We start from the raw sequence: 15,402 nt of genomic DNA, 5'->3' as shown, positions 1-15,402 counted from the left end.
TGATCCAACTGCCCTCTGAGAGAGTGGGATTCAAAGGAGAACCCTATGTACTAGGCTGAGCACCTCCCAGGATAGCATGTACCTGCCCACTGGATTTCCCCCTTGCTGCTTAGTTAGGAATTAAGCTGTATGTGGCAATGTACTTTTTCCTTCACCTGTACCTACTAAAATAACAGATTAGAATAGAGGAGATATTCTAGCCCCCATAGTAAGCCATTTATTCTGGCACAGCACTTCCTTTGTGGAATGCATATAAGATATTTTTGTAATACCTTAAAGTGGCTGACTTGCATATACAAAGTCATTTCAAACTTCTTTTTTTTAAAAGTCAGCTTTCTGAAACCTTATTAACTTTGGTCCCAAACTGCAAAGTTAAGCATGTGTGTCACATTCTGCAAGATGGGGCCTTTCAGAATAATAGATTATGGTTGGAATTTGTGTGTGTACTAAGAACAATTCTACACGTTATCTTGAGATATTTAAATTATACAATACAAAAATGGGTTTCATTACTTAAAATGGATACCATATGGGACCGTGTTTTCAGTGGGCCTCAACACTGACCTCCAAAACTGTGCATGCAGGATTTTGCATTTCCAAACCCTATATCTGCAAAGAACTCCGAGTGACCAAAGCATGAAAATCCAACTTCATAGAAAGGGTTTGAAAATTTGGCTCAGGCAAACTTCCAAAATCAGCCTCTAAGGGTATGTCTTCATTACAGAGTTAAGTCAGAAGATCACAGGGACGCCACTTGTCCGGTTTTATACAGGACGGTCTTCTTTTTGAGAGATTTGTCCCGTCTGGTAGTGGGACAAAAACAGAAGTGGTTTTCTGCATTATTGGACAGGAGTTACCATTTTGAACAGCATATTGCTCCACCCCTGCCGGCATGACCGCACGTGCAGCTGGTGCGGGATGGGTGCTCTTGAAAACGGAATGCACCATGCATACAAGATCACCCATTTGGGTCATCTGATCCCACTGAGGGGTACCAAACAAACTGCACAGTCTGCTCAAGAAACTCCCTGAAGCAGCACAGGAACAAATCTACACAGATACAACCCTAATGCCCCAACCAGGGGTATTCTATCTGATACCCAAGATCTATAAACCTGGGAATCCTGGACACCCCATCATCTCAGGCATTGGCACCCTGACAGCAGGACTGTCTGACTATGTGGACTCTCTGCTCAGGCCATATGCTACCAGCACTCCCAGCTATCTTCGAGACACCACTGACTTCCTGAGGAAACTACAATCCATTGGTGATCTTCCAGAAAACACCATCCTAGCCACTATGGATGTTGAAGCCCTCTACACCAATATTCCACACAAAGATGGACTACAAGCCGTCAGGAACAGTATCCCCAATAATATCATGGCAGACCTGGTGGCTGAGCTTTGTGACTTTATCCTCACCCACAACTATTTCAGATATGGGGATGATTTATACCTTCAAGTCAGCAGCACTGCTATGGGTACCCGCACGGCCCCACAGTATGCCAACATTTTTATGGCTGACTTAGAACAACGCTTCCTCAGCTCTCGTCCCCTAGTACTCCTACTCTACTTTTGCTACATTGATGACATCTTCATCATCTGGACCCATGGGAAGGAGGGCCTTGAGGAATTACACCAGGATTTCAACAATTTCCACCCCACCATCAACCTCAGCCTGGACCAGTCCAGACAAGAGATCCACTTCCTGGACACTACAGTGCAAATAAGCGATGGTCACATAAACACCATCCTATACTGGAAACCTACTGACCGTTATTCTTACCTACATACCTCCAGCTTTCATCCAGTCCACATCACACGATCCATTGTCTACAGCCAAGCCCTAAGATACAACCGCATTTGCTCCAATCCCTCAGACAGAGACAAACACCTACAGGATCTCTATCAAGTGTTCTTAAAACTACAATACCCATCTGGGGAAGTGAAGAAACAGATTGATAGAGCCAGAAGGGTACTCAGAAGTCACCTACTACAGGACAGGCACAACAAAGAACGTAACAGAACGCCACTAGCCATCACCTACAGCCCCCAACTAAAACCTCTCCAGCGCAACATCAAGGATCTACAACCTATCCTGGAGGACGATCCCTCACTCTCACAGACCTTGGGAGACAGGCCAGTCCTCGCTTACAGACAGCCCCCAAACCTGAAGCAAATACTCACCAGCAACCACACACCACACAACAGAAACACTAACCCAGGAACCAATCTCTGCAACAAACCCCGTTACCAACTCTGTCTGCATATCTATTCAAGGGACACCATCATAGGACCTAACCACATCAGCCACGCCATCAGGGGCTCGTTCACCTGCACATCTACCAATGTGATATATGCCATCATGTGTCAGCAATGCCCCTCTGCCATGTACACTGGCCAAACTGGACAGTCTCCACACAAAAGAATAAATGGACACAAATCAGACATCAAGAATTGTGACATTCAAAAACCAGTAGGAGAGCACTTCAATCTCCCTGGACACTCAACAACAGACTTAAAAGTGGCAATTCTTCAGCAAAAAAAACTTCAAAAACAGACTTCAACAAGAAACTGCAGAGCTGGAATTAATTTGCAAACTTGACACCATCAAAGTAGGCCTGAATAAAGACTGGGAATGGCTGGGTCACTACAAAAATTAATTTTCCCATCCTTTCTTGTCAACTGTTGGGAATGGGCCACATCCACCCTGACTGAATTGGCCTCGTTAGCACTGAGCCCCCACTTGATAAGGCAACTCCCATCTTTTCATGTGCTGTATATTTATACCTGCCTACTGTATTTTTCACTCCATGCATCTGATGAAGTGGGTTGTAGCCCATGAAAGCTTATGCCCAAATAAATTTGTTAGTCTCTAAGGTGCTACAAGGACTCCTCGTTGTTTTTGCTGATACAGACTAACACGGTTGGGGCAGAGTCACTCTGGCAGGAATTGCCAGAATGTCCAGTATTCCAGGAATGTGAGAGTGGCCACCCTAGGTGATCGGCACCTGGGTCTGAGCACCTGCATTAGCTTTACTTGGGTGTGAACAGCCACACTGCAAAGACCAACACGTTCCTGTGTCCTCGCTGGTGCTGCACTCATTCAGGTATGAGGAGGATTTCTGGGGGCATATCCCATGGTGATTTGTCCTGCTGTAAGATGAGCCACTCTATGATTCTTTCACAGTGAATTATGAGAGAACTCATCTGTCCTTCTGTGCACATGGCAGGAAATGTGGGAAGGCACTGGAGAACTACCAGCACTCCAGTGATTTATACTGAGCCCTCACTGCAATGTGGATAGATTACCAACCTGAGTGAAAGCAACATCCATGATTTAGCCAATACCGCAGACAAGCCAGTTAGCCCGGGATGAAAGCATCGGGTTGAAAGACAGCTTTGTGTGTGGTCAGGCGGGGGTGTTGGGGTAACAGTCGTAAGTAAGAGCCTGAGTTAACTCTGTGATAATGACATACAATTACATGTGGAAATACAGAGTAAGTGTAAAAGCCTGTATTTTTGTTTGAGCAGAAGTATGACTAATTTGTGTATAAATCTAGTTGCACGGTTTTGTGTGCACAAAATTGTAATTGCAAATTTAAGAGTCTAGGTTGATGCCCCTTTGAAAACATGTATGTGCCTCTCAACCCAATCCTGTAAACAGTTACTACCATGCATATCCACATTTAAACTAAATTTAGATTGTAACCTCTTTGAGGCAGAGACCATCATTTTCTTATGTGTTTGTATAGTACCTATCACAGTAGAGCCATGTTCTACGATTGGGCCCCTAGATGTTACCAAAATACAAAGAAAACAATAATAATGCATATGGGAGGAAAGGAACGAGTGGTAGTAACTGGTTGTAGGATCAGAAAAATGTTTGTAAAGTGCCCAATACATTTACAACCTTGATTTGTGCTCAGGTAAGCATGTAATATAGTACCTAAAAATAAAAAAAAAGATAAATGGACATTCAGTGGAAAAAAACATTAATCTGGCTTCAAGGGAAGCTGAGCATCCATTGCTCCCAATGATGTCAATCAGAGTTGTGGGTGCTCAGCCTCTCTGAAAACAATGCCATCAGATTATGAGGATGTATACAGTTAACCTCATTCTAGGACAATTAAAATTCTTGTTACTTGTGAAATGGCTTAACAAGTACGGTAAAATAAATGTTTGTTACTGCTTCTTTCTGGTTTTCCAGCTCTGCAAAAGGACTCTGAGAAGTAGGAAATCACATAAAAATGTTCTAAACCACAGAACAAAAGAACGAAACAAAACAGGAGAAATGTAACACAGCAGTCATGGAGCCACAAAGTCACACACATGCACTATACCATGATCTCTCATACTTGTTGCAGAAGAGGGAGTGCTGCAACTCAGCAACCAGTCTGCAGTATTTAAAACAGTCATGTTGTCTCCTGAGAATGGGAATGGTATAATGGTTCATTGTCTGAATGTCTGCTCAATATACATGAATATTCTTTAATGCCAGTAGGTGTTTTTGCCCTTTGAGCCTAGTCTTTAGCTGCACGGTATTGCTTTTGTGAATATTATTCTAGCTGGTTTATTTAAATAAAATATACACATATAATTATTAGTGCTCTTAACGGTCTAGTTTCAGCCCCTCCTTATTCTGGAATATTGGTATTTGGTTTTTAAATGTGAATAGACTGAATCTTAAAGATATCACTAGAGGGGTCTATTCCCTCCATGCTCACATGTAAATTTTTAGAGACATTAATGGAATTTTTGCATACAGAGAAGTGAATAAAACTTTATATTGTGGGAAGAAAGAACTGAATGACCAAGATTTTGGTGTAAAATGCTAAAATACAAGTGTAGTGCACACTAATGTACAACATCTAAGAACCATGGGTGAAATCCTGGCTCTGTTGAAATCAATGGCACAACACTCATTGACACAATAGGGGCCAGGATTTCACCTCGTAGTCTGATACCCTTGCTCACACTGTGCAGTGTCGCATTCAGACTACTCACCAGACCAAGGGCAGCAAAATCCATTATTAGCATAGAAAACAGAACTGTGATTAACCTAAATTTCAGCAATGTCTTTATAGAGGTACACGGAGCAGTAATCATTTAAGTAATAGTAGTAGTCATTAAAGAACAGGTTAGACAAATAGCTGTCAGAGATGGTCTTCGTATACTTGGTCCTGCTTCAGTGCACGGGGCTGGACTAGATGACCTGACAAGGTTCCTTTCTAGGATTTCTATGGTTTGAGCAATATACAATGAAGATTTGAAAAAGACTGGTATGTTACAACCATTATTTATGTTATACTTTCAATACTTGCCGACAACTGAGTCTCCGGACCTAATGTCTTTCCTCATTCAGTTTCAAGTTGTTGAACAGAATTAAATGGAAACAACTGTACAAATTTGAAATGTTCTATTGTTCATCTTTTTTTGCTGAGGGCTGATAACTGTCTGTCTATCTATCAATCAGCCTTATGCTCATCATTAAATTGAAATGCTAAACTTAAAAAGTTTATTAAAAATAGAAAAAGGACATATAGCAACTTTCTGTGCATTGATGATGTCTTACACTTACCTCCTGTTCCATTTGTTGTGATGGACGTGCTGCTGAGATTAGATTTATCCAGTTTGGAACTACTCGGATTATCACTGCTTCCAACAAGATTATGAGGACTTGTTAGATCCTGCATTTCCATAGACCTGTTAGAAAAGGAAGCAACACAGGGACGCAATAAAATAAAATAAAACAACAACATTTAATATTTGTATTGCAATAATACCTAGAAGCGCCAATCAAGGTTTGAGCTCTCACTGTGTAAAGCACTGTACCCCCCCAACCAAATATGATTCCATCCCTAAAGAGTTTACAAACTAAATATCAGCATTTGCACCTTAAAAAGGACAAAAATATTATTTTATTGGAAAACAAACCTGTAGCTATTCTTTATTAGCAAAAATACTGTTACCAAAGTTTGAAGTTTCCATGATGACATCAGAAATGATGTTTAACTTTATTCATTTGTTATTTTTGTGAGCCACAACAATTACTTATTCAATGTTAAATACCCATAGAAAACATATTTTTTACTTTTAAATTATTACTTTTATGAAACATCAGCCACTCTTACTTGAAAGCTATACTCAAAAAAATCGAACACATGTTGACAGCGAGCAGCAAATGTATTGCAGCACACAAAGTTCAGGAATTTTTAAAAACAATATGATAACAAAACTATAACTCCATTTTAGAAGTCAATTAGATATACTTAGATTAATAACCTAGGTATGTTTCTTTGAAGTCTTTGGCATCATTTTTACACCACACTTAAGAATAAGTTATTTATAATTAGATGTAGACAATAATATATTCTCTACTTTTTAAACAAGTATCACAATACAATTAACACACATAATACACCTATAAGTTAGGTACATATATTGTCATCCTTCTTTTGAAACATGGAGAAGTTAAAGGAATAGGCCATAGTCACACAGCACGTCACGGCAGAGCTAAGAAAATAATCTCCAAAGCCCCCCAACTCCTCATTCTTTATTCTAACCACTAGTCATAACTGTGTGCCTAATAAATGAGAACAGAAAGATGACAGAACAAATGAATTTGTTATGTACTATAGGAAGCTTATTTAATCCAATTATTTTATGCATTTTTGTTTGGTTAAGTTTTATGTATTTTTTTCATTCCATGTTATTTCCATATAGCCTAGAAAGTCATGATTTCCAAAACATGGTATCACTGATTTAGATTTTTCATTCAAATTTAGAGCCCCACCACGACTTTTAATATCACAGCCATGTCAAGGGGATGTACACAGTTCTCCACCAGTGATAGGTCTAAGAGACATGCTGCCTCACTCACAACACAAACAGTATGCCTCCAGGTGTGCGGGGAGTGAGTCCATACTAGATTGGCAACTGCAATCCACTTTGCAATGTGTGCGCTGCTTTTCCTTGCTCGATTTGCAAATTAATTACATGGATCTTCCCCCCTGCCCCTAAAACACCTTTACTGTCCACAAAGTTGCAAGGCCAGCAACAAGAGAAAAATAATTTACCATGTGTATTCTACCAAGGCCAATAGAGAGATTATTTTGCATCTCATTGGGATTCCAATTTTCCTGTTTTGAAAGGAGTGAGGATGGCTGTGAGGAAGATGGAGTATAAGGGGCAATTTAATAGGAACTCCTGTTCCTATTTAAATGGTTATTTAGGGCAGGAGGAGCAGGGGACAGGTGTGTCAATACTGTGGGCACTTTTTGTCTAGTCCCTAATGTAATCATTGAAAATTTCCCTTTGTAGCTTTCTGTCCCCCATGCTAATCTCCTGCATGCTCTGGGGAAAAATACCTGCATAATTTCTACCTCCTGCTGTTTGAACCTGTCTTGTCTCTCAAAGGGAAGCCTCATTTTGTGCTCCTAATAGTATAAATAACTTGATGAACATTCTAATTACTTCAGATACATTTGTACCAAGATATACGGTTATATACAAGACCTGAAAGCCCTTCATTTTCCCATGTTGGGAAACATCACATCACAACTGGAACAATGTATTAAGGTCCTTCTCCGAAGCCCCTTAAAGCCAATACAAAGAATCTCATTGACTCCAATGAGTATTTGAGATGGGCCCTCTATGCATCAGAGTTCTTTCAGCAGGATGCTCTCCCCAGCAATGGTCTGGATGAGTAGTGGGAATCTTATAAGTGTAGGGAAGAGGTCACGCACCAGCATGTACAAATTTTATAACTAATATTCAATAATGCAAAGGCATAAACTGAGATTTAAACGGTCTTGACCCAGATTTCATCATCCAACTGCATATCCATTTCCATACATCTGTCAACAGAGCATTACATTTATTGTCTACGGGAAATGTGATCAGTGATGAAATAAAATGAACACAAATGATTTACTGTTCTGTCAGGTTTTGTTTAGCAGTTTTCTGTACAGTGAAGCTATGCAGCTAAAGGTTAAAGAAAGTCTGTGTTTCCATCTTGTATGTGTTTAAGAAAGCAAGAGGGTACCCAAGATAAACAACTGGTATTTCATTGCATATACAGTTTAATTCTCCCCATGTGTTCACTAAAGCAATGTCATGATTTCCTGCTCAAAAATGACCAGCTTGGAGATACTTGATGGATACTTCCAGATTAGAAACAAATAGAAGTTGTTCCCTCTTTCTAGTCAGGGTAAAAACTCTACTCTTTTCTCTTCCACATTCACACACAATGTCTACACAAGAATACACTTCAGTAATATTCCAGAATGCAAAATAATAAACTTCCCCAAATATCATAGTTTAAAGGTTCCAAACACCTTTTACTTCTGATATGAATCAGGGTTATTTAAACAGAAAACAATTATCCTATCAGCTTTTTTGTTTACCAGAGAATATAAACGGATCATCCCTCTTTTATACAAGGGACGGTTGTGATTCCATATATGTATGTTATCTATTGTATAGAAGAGTATGTTGTTCCATATTTTACTAATATGCTTTAAAAGTAGTGTGTTAAAAAGATCAATGCATGAATAGGAATTATGTTTGGATGAAAAAAAGAAGTACTCTAGTTTGGAGCCACTGTGCTTGTGGAGTCCCAATAAGGTTTAAAATTATTTCATAAAACCATTTACATATATTTGGATTTATCCACAATGGCTTTGCCCCCAATGAACAAGCAAGCAGCACCTTTAAATACTTCCAAGGTACGGTACCTTAAATTTAGATTTTACTTCTTGTGTGATGGATTTTAATTCACCTTTCTCAAGATATCCTGCTCACCGTTAACCTAAAAAAATCTCAGCTAAGGTACAAGAAACCTACTGCATATTAGGTAATGAAAACAGGTAAGTGGTTCTAAACAAATTTTCTAAAAAAAGATGAAATTATTCCAACATCTTGATTAATTTTTTCCCCAAATTAAATGCTTTGTAGATTTCTGCATTGACTTCAGCAGGAGCAGGGTTGGGCTCAATATGTTTTTCTTGCACTAACAGAAAAAGCTGAGTGAAGTCTGAAGTGCAAATTAGTGCTTCTAAACATACATGGTTGTTTACTATAGCCTGCTTTCTAGTGGATAAAGTGTTCATTATAGGCAGAGTGATGTCTATTGTTAAAGATGCCTAACATTTTTCATAATAAACACTTATTTTCAATTGCTTATAACTTTGCCACACTTTTAACCATTTGAGCTGACATTTTCCATGCTTGGACTCTGCCTGAATTTTTTTTGTACCAGCCCAGAAAAAATGGATTAGCTGTTTTCAGAGAATAAGTGTGAGGAATGAATAGATAGTTTTACTATTATAACTTTTCTGCCCGACCCCCCCCCCCCCGTTTTTTTTTTTTTTTTAAGAGTATTAGCCTCTCCATAGTTTGGACCAGAAACTTGAAATATAGGAAGGGGTTAGAGGCATCTTTTGCTGCCCCATAAAAACCCCAGGTTTGGCTAGCTCTAAGCCTATGAAAACTGGCATTTGCATATGCTCAGCAGAGGTTTTTAGAGGCTTGTTGCTAAAATCTCTAAACATTGCATCTGCACTGAGCATGCTCCCAGTCCACAGTGAGCTTGAGCTCTAGATGGAACCCAGCAGCAGCAGCCTTTAGAAAGAACTATGATTCCTAATCTTAGCTCTTCCACCATTCTGTGCATTTCACAACCCTTACAATGAGCAAGTACTCATGCTCCTAACTTAAGATGCAAGCAATTATCATTCCTCCCATTTTACAGTTAGGGTAACTGAGAGGTTGCACAAGGTCACTTCAGGCAGAGCTGGGAATAGAACTCTGTCACTAGTATGGCAGACCCAAGACTCATCCAGAGATGGCAGCCTTTGCAAAACAAATGAATGTGACAAAACTATGTCTGTGACTATGTTGCCTGTACCCACTAGACCACACTCCCTTCTGAAGCCAGCATTAGAAATTTCTGTTACTACAGTCTGCTTTTTTAAAAACCAAGGCAATTACATTTAAAGGACGAGAATGTTGCAAAATTGAACACCCAAAAGTTAGAAAATGCCAGCATTAAGGATGACCATGAAATTTTAATTTGGTCCTCTTGTGCACGTACAATATGGCACAGGTTTAATTATGTGACCAAACACTATTCTATAGGACTCATGCCTCATTCAGTGCACAGGCTATTCTCTTACGGTTTTAAAGCAGTGGCACAGGGTTGTATTCCTGACTCTGCCACAGACCTTCTATATGATTTTAAGCAAAACTATCACAACATATATCCACAAGGAGGCCAAAATAATACTGTATGGGAACCCTTACCTGTAGCATTTCTTAACTTCTGAATGCTTCACTTTGAAATGGTAGAATTTATTTAAATACAGGGGTTTTCTGCATTTAATATATTATAAATAGTAAGTTCAAACCTTCTTTGGCATATCCTTTTGTTAAAATTCCCATTTTTTCCTCTCTCGGTACAACTATAAGTTCATTCTTGCCACTTTTTTCTACAGCAAAAACAAACATCCATTTGCAAATTTTTAAATGAGCTAAAAATAGAATAATTCAGACAGAAGGAATACATATATTAGCCATTTTAGAAAAGTGTTACCTATGTAAATTGACAAGTTAAATAGGGTAGAACTAGAGCAAGCTTTGGGCCCTTCTCCAACTCAGGACACTCAAGTGGTGTTCATGACTTCCAGAGAACACCACATTAACCCTAATTGTGTCTTCTTTAACTTGATCATTTAAATGGCTAAAACTTTTTTAAACATACCTGTTTTGAAACAGAATACATTTTTACTGTACATAAACCTACTTTCTATCAGCAAGTTCTGAAGCACACACAGATCAACCATGAAACTATACAGGAAAACAAAAAACAAACCACATTATTTCCTAAATATTTAGCTTTAATTTTAAAGTATTTTAAATAAAAACTTTCTCCAAATAAAATGCTCTGCAAGCCCAAACTCTATACCAGGTAACACTGGTAGCAATTCCCAAGTTAAGTGAACTTAAAGAAGGACTCTGTTTCACACTTAAATAATTTACTTTATTCTCTAAATTTGTCACAATAACTCCTTAGAAGACAACTGAATTCTCTACATATTTTTTAATAAAAATCTTTACTAACTTTTGCTAAAGAAACATTTTAAAATGCTCAATTTTTAAAGTTTTTTTTATGTTTCTTATATTCCTCTAGCTACAACCAGAGTTCCCTCAAATTCCAAACTTCTCTCCCACAAAATCACAATCTTATAACATTTCAGACAGTCTGCTTTTGAACTTCTAAAATTAAACAAAGAGCTTCCCTAAATTATCATTTAGAGCTACACGAAGGCTAGCTGATAGAATTGCTCAGATCTGTCAACTACTTCCGTTTCCTAATGCTGCCAGCCCAGCTCTCTAACCAGAGGCTCAATTTAGATGAAAAACAGAAACAATATTTTTTGTTTCTGTTTTTCATCAAACTTTCATTTTTTTGTCAAAATTTTCCAGCTGTTTTCTGAGTATGCTCCTGGTGAGCAAAGACAACAAATTATATCTCTTAATCTTTATTCTGAACAACCAACACACAGCCTTCACTCTGAAAAAAAATACAACGTATCAATATGCACACACACACACGCAGATTTCAGTTCTGTAACTTCTACCTAAACGTCTAACGATCATTAACGATACAGACGACGCATTCATATAACTTTACCTAAACGTTATGGAAAAACTTATCTCACACCAAACCTCACTTACACATTTGCATACAACCCACGTACAATGTAATTTATGAAAGACACACCAGCCCTTTATGAATCAAAGCACATGAACATTCCAGGCAATAAACATGGTCTAAGTGAGGGAGGGTGGATATATGTGGACTCTGGGGGGTGGAAGGGAGAAAGTTGAAGCTGATAAAGGAAAATTGACCCACTGAGTGAAGATGGGGTATTGTGGGACTTAACATTTATTTCCTTGTTTTTATTGTTTATGCTGGTAGGATGTGCTATTTAGCAGCCTTTACTCAAAAATAAAAAAGATTTTTGTGTGGGAATAAATAATAATATATATTTATTATATCATAGGTTGCCAAAAGTAGAGTAAGTTATGACGATGCGGCCTAAAAATGATACTTTAATGTATTACATTCCCAGTCATTATATTATTGCTAGAATAACAGGAACATTTGCTTTTGCAGGTGCTTTGCTTTCCTGGGTGGCTGTCTCTGATTTTTTACAAGGGTGACTTGGTACAGAATATATCAGTTAGAACAACCTATGAATAACAGGAAATGGATTTCTCTTTTGTTTTAGTATACTGTTATGAGCAGCAAGTCCTAAAGATACTGATACAACTCTAGTTTAAGTCTTTAACCAATCAAGCCTCAAGCTACTGCAAAATCCAGCGAAGGAACAGTAAAACTGAGAACACTAAGTTTTCTCCATTGAAATGACTTGGGCTTTTCTCTTCCAGGCTCAGCACAGTTTCTTCTTCTTCATCATTTCTCAAATCAAAACAGAAGGGCATAATACCAACTCAACTGCTGTTCTGTTTACTGTCACCCAGGCACTATACACCAAAAGCACACCCACTGACAGCAGAGTGTCAGTTCTGGCTGTCCTCCTGAGAGGAAAAAACAAGCAATACTGAACGCTAACAAGGGCCCAACTCTTCATTCTCCTTCAGATATTATCTCTTAAACTGTGTCAGGACTAGCACCTGGTTTGCCGTAAGAAGCACTCAAGAATTTATAGTCATGCTATGGTAATACAAATTAATAATAATAATAATAATACATGGGAACACCGAGCACTACAATGTCAAAATTATCTAACGCTGTCAAAGAGTATACCAGTAGAGCTGGGAGAATTTTTTCTGTCAAACAGTTTATTCGCCCAACAATGCAGTTTCAGGGAGACTGCAGCTATCTATGGATGTGTCTAATAGTTTCAGACGAATGTAAAATGTTAAAAAAAAAAGTCAAAATAGTTGCTGAGATATTTTCTAAACAAAATATTTTGACTTTTCATTTCAAAATATTTTGTTTAGAAATTTAGCTAGATTTGTTTTAAATTTTGTTTTAAAGGGTAAAACACACCCAAAATGCAACAACAACAACAAAAACAAAGAAAAATATTTTGGGTAAAAAAAAAAAAGTTTCATTCAACCTGAAACAATTTTTCCCCCCTCAGATTTTTTTTTTCATTTCGGCCACCAAATGCACCACTGTTGGGAAGAATAGAGAATCTTGGAGGAACCAAGGCAGAAAAAGAGTAAAAGATATTAAAGATCCAGTCCCAGTCTTCGAGGGTGGGCTTTTGAAGGGTAACATCACTCACTCCAAGCAGTAATTGCTGTTGTGAGGTCACCATCAGTCTAGCAATTTGTTTATATCAATCCAGAAAATAACTGCTGAGCCATTTGCAGGAACTGCTACATAAATGTCAAAGGATAGTGGTGGGATGCTTATTTGGCATTTTATTTCCATCTATTTGAATTTTTTCTACTGGATTGTGAGCCCAGGTAGCAAAGATAATGAGAACAGTCATGATGATAAGGTGACAGACACAGACACAACTAATGCCACTTTGAACCCTGGAGGAAGTCATGACTTGCAACAACTTTGCTACTCTAGTCCAGGACTCTGCTAAGCAGCAGACAAGGATCCCCTAAGGGGTAGGTTGAGCCCACCATACTCATTTTTACTTATAACCAAATCCAGATTTGAACATAGGCTTTCAAAGGGGGAAGGCTAATGGAAGGCAAGTATATTTCATGCTTCAAGGGGAGGTAAAGTTACTCTGCTCTAAAAGTGATAGTGTAGGGTCATTCCCAAAGAAATCTGACAATAATAAAGACTCAGATCATGCTGAATTATATCACTTGGCAATGAGACTGGAGAAGTTAATCCAGAATCGCAAACACAACTCAAGGTGCACATTTAGATGTATGGAAAGCTTTGGGATTTCTTACATAAAGAATCAAGCACGGGGATCTTACGAGACTCATAAAGAATCTTATCAATTGGAAAAGAGTGTGTAAATATCTAAGAATGGGATGGAAGTATTTTTTAAAAATGCATTCAAAAGGACAAAGCTGTGCAGACAGCCCATCTGCAGTGTAACCACATAAAAGACCCCTGGGCAAATCCAAACCCATTAGTAGAAGTGCTTGAGGAATCTGCCAAGGAGCCAGATGCTGCCTCTGGAAGAATATCTTCCACAGATTGTCATCTGGATCCCCTGACTGCCATCCGAAGTGGAGGACAATGAAGAATGGTGATCTGATTAAGTAGTATGTAAAAAAAGCCCAAGTATACAATACATTACCTTGACTTAATGCAACCGTTCACTGCCTACTTTCTAAGAAAAATAAAAAAATATAAAGAAAATTGAACCCAGAAATTTAAAAAAATCTATTTAAAATACATATTCATTAAACAAGCTGGGGGCCAAAGATGTTAAAATAATAAAAAGAAAATGCTGTTACATCTGATTTCTATATTCCTGAATGGTTTCTCTTTAGATCAAAGACATTTTGGGATCACTCTACTCTTTTCTTTTATTATCTGTTGCCCATTGACTCCATTTTATGATGTCTGATCAGGATATAGCAAGGTGGTAAACAGGAGATTTGAAAAAATGTTGGGATATTAAATGTTAGTTTAGTACCTAGAGTAGATTGGCAAATATAGTAGCTGAAATGTGTCTGAGTATAATGTGAAATATCATCCAGAAACCTGCACACAGAAAAATTGGGAACCAGCAGAGAATGTTTTTCTTAACTGGAAATCCAAACCAAACTTTGAAGAAAAATCCAAATCCAAATCTGTACTTTCGTGTAAATATACATAAAAGGGCTAACCCCTGTTTCATACACAAATTCCACTAAGAATCCACTTATTGGACTTGGAGTAGAAAGTAATTGAAACTGAACACATTTATTATTTAAAGTTGTCTATGGCACAAGTGTATTTGGATTATCCAAGAAGGTCAGAGAAGCTGGCATGGAGTCTGAATTACTTCTCCTATGCTTTGCTGTAATGTGATGCCACAAGGGCAAAAAATAGACTGTGAGGGAAGGGAGAAAAGCACAGGGAAGAGAGAGAACTCCTTGTCACTGTGATTACATTTGCTGGGCTCCATGAACCAACATCGCCATTTCTTGGCTCAAAATCCGTTCAACTTTATGATAAAAATTGTTGACTCTCTTACTGCCCTAGGAATAAATATGATGACTTAAAATATAATTTTAGGATTTATTCCTCTGCTCAAAAGATAGTACCTACTCTCGTCCTAACAAATTTTCAAAAGCTTCACAACACTAAACTATTAATTAAAAGTATGGTATTTTATACTAAACACTAAATAAGGTGTATTTCCCTTTTAAGATTTTGAAATTCAAACAGGCCAGGTGAAA

At 38.1% G+C, this 15,402-nt stretch overlaps 1 protein-coding gene across 4 annotated transcripts in view; it reads right to left on the bottom strand.

Moving 5' to 3' along the window:
- EYA4 (EYA transcriptional coactivator and phosphatase 4) overlaps positions 1 to 15,402 on the bottom strand; it is a 217,248-nt gene that overhangs the window by 63,056 nt on the left and 138,790 nt on the right. For 2 of the 4 annotated variants that reach the window (XM_065400313.1, XM_065400314.1), the window contains exon 1: positions 5,582 to 5,702. In XM_065400313.1, coding sequence (XP_065256385.1) covers positions 5,582 to 5,702 — 121 coding nt within the window. Of the gene's footprint in view, positions 1 to 4,358; positions 4,428 to 5,581; positions 5,707 to 15,402 lie in introns of those variants that run through there. The other 2 variants (XM_065400311.1, XM_065400312.1) reach the window with 2 other exon arrangements.

This window comes from Emys orbicularis, chromosome 3 (assembly GCF_028017835.1).
Source record: "Emys orbicularis isolate rEmyOrb1 chromosome 3, rEmyOrb1.hap1, whole genome shotgun sequence".
Taxonomy (NCBI): domain Eukaryota; kingdom Metazoa; phylum Chordata; order Testudines; family Emydidae; genus Emys; species Emys orbicularis.
Note: the sequence above shows the minus strand (reverse complement) of the source record. Positions and strands in the feature narration are given on the sequence as shown.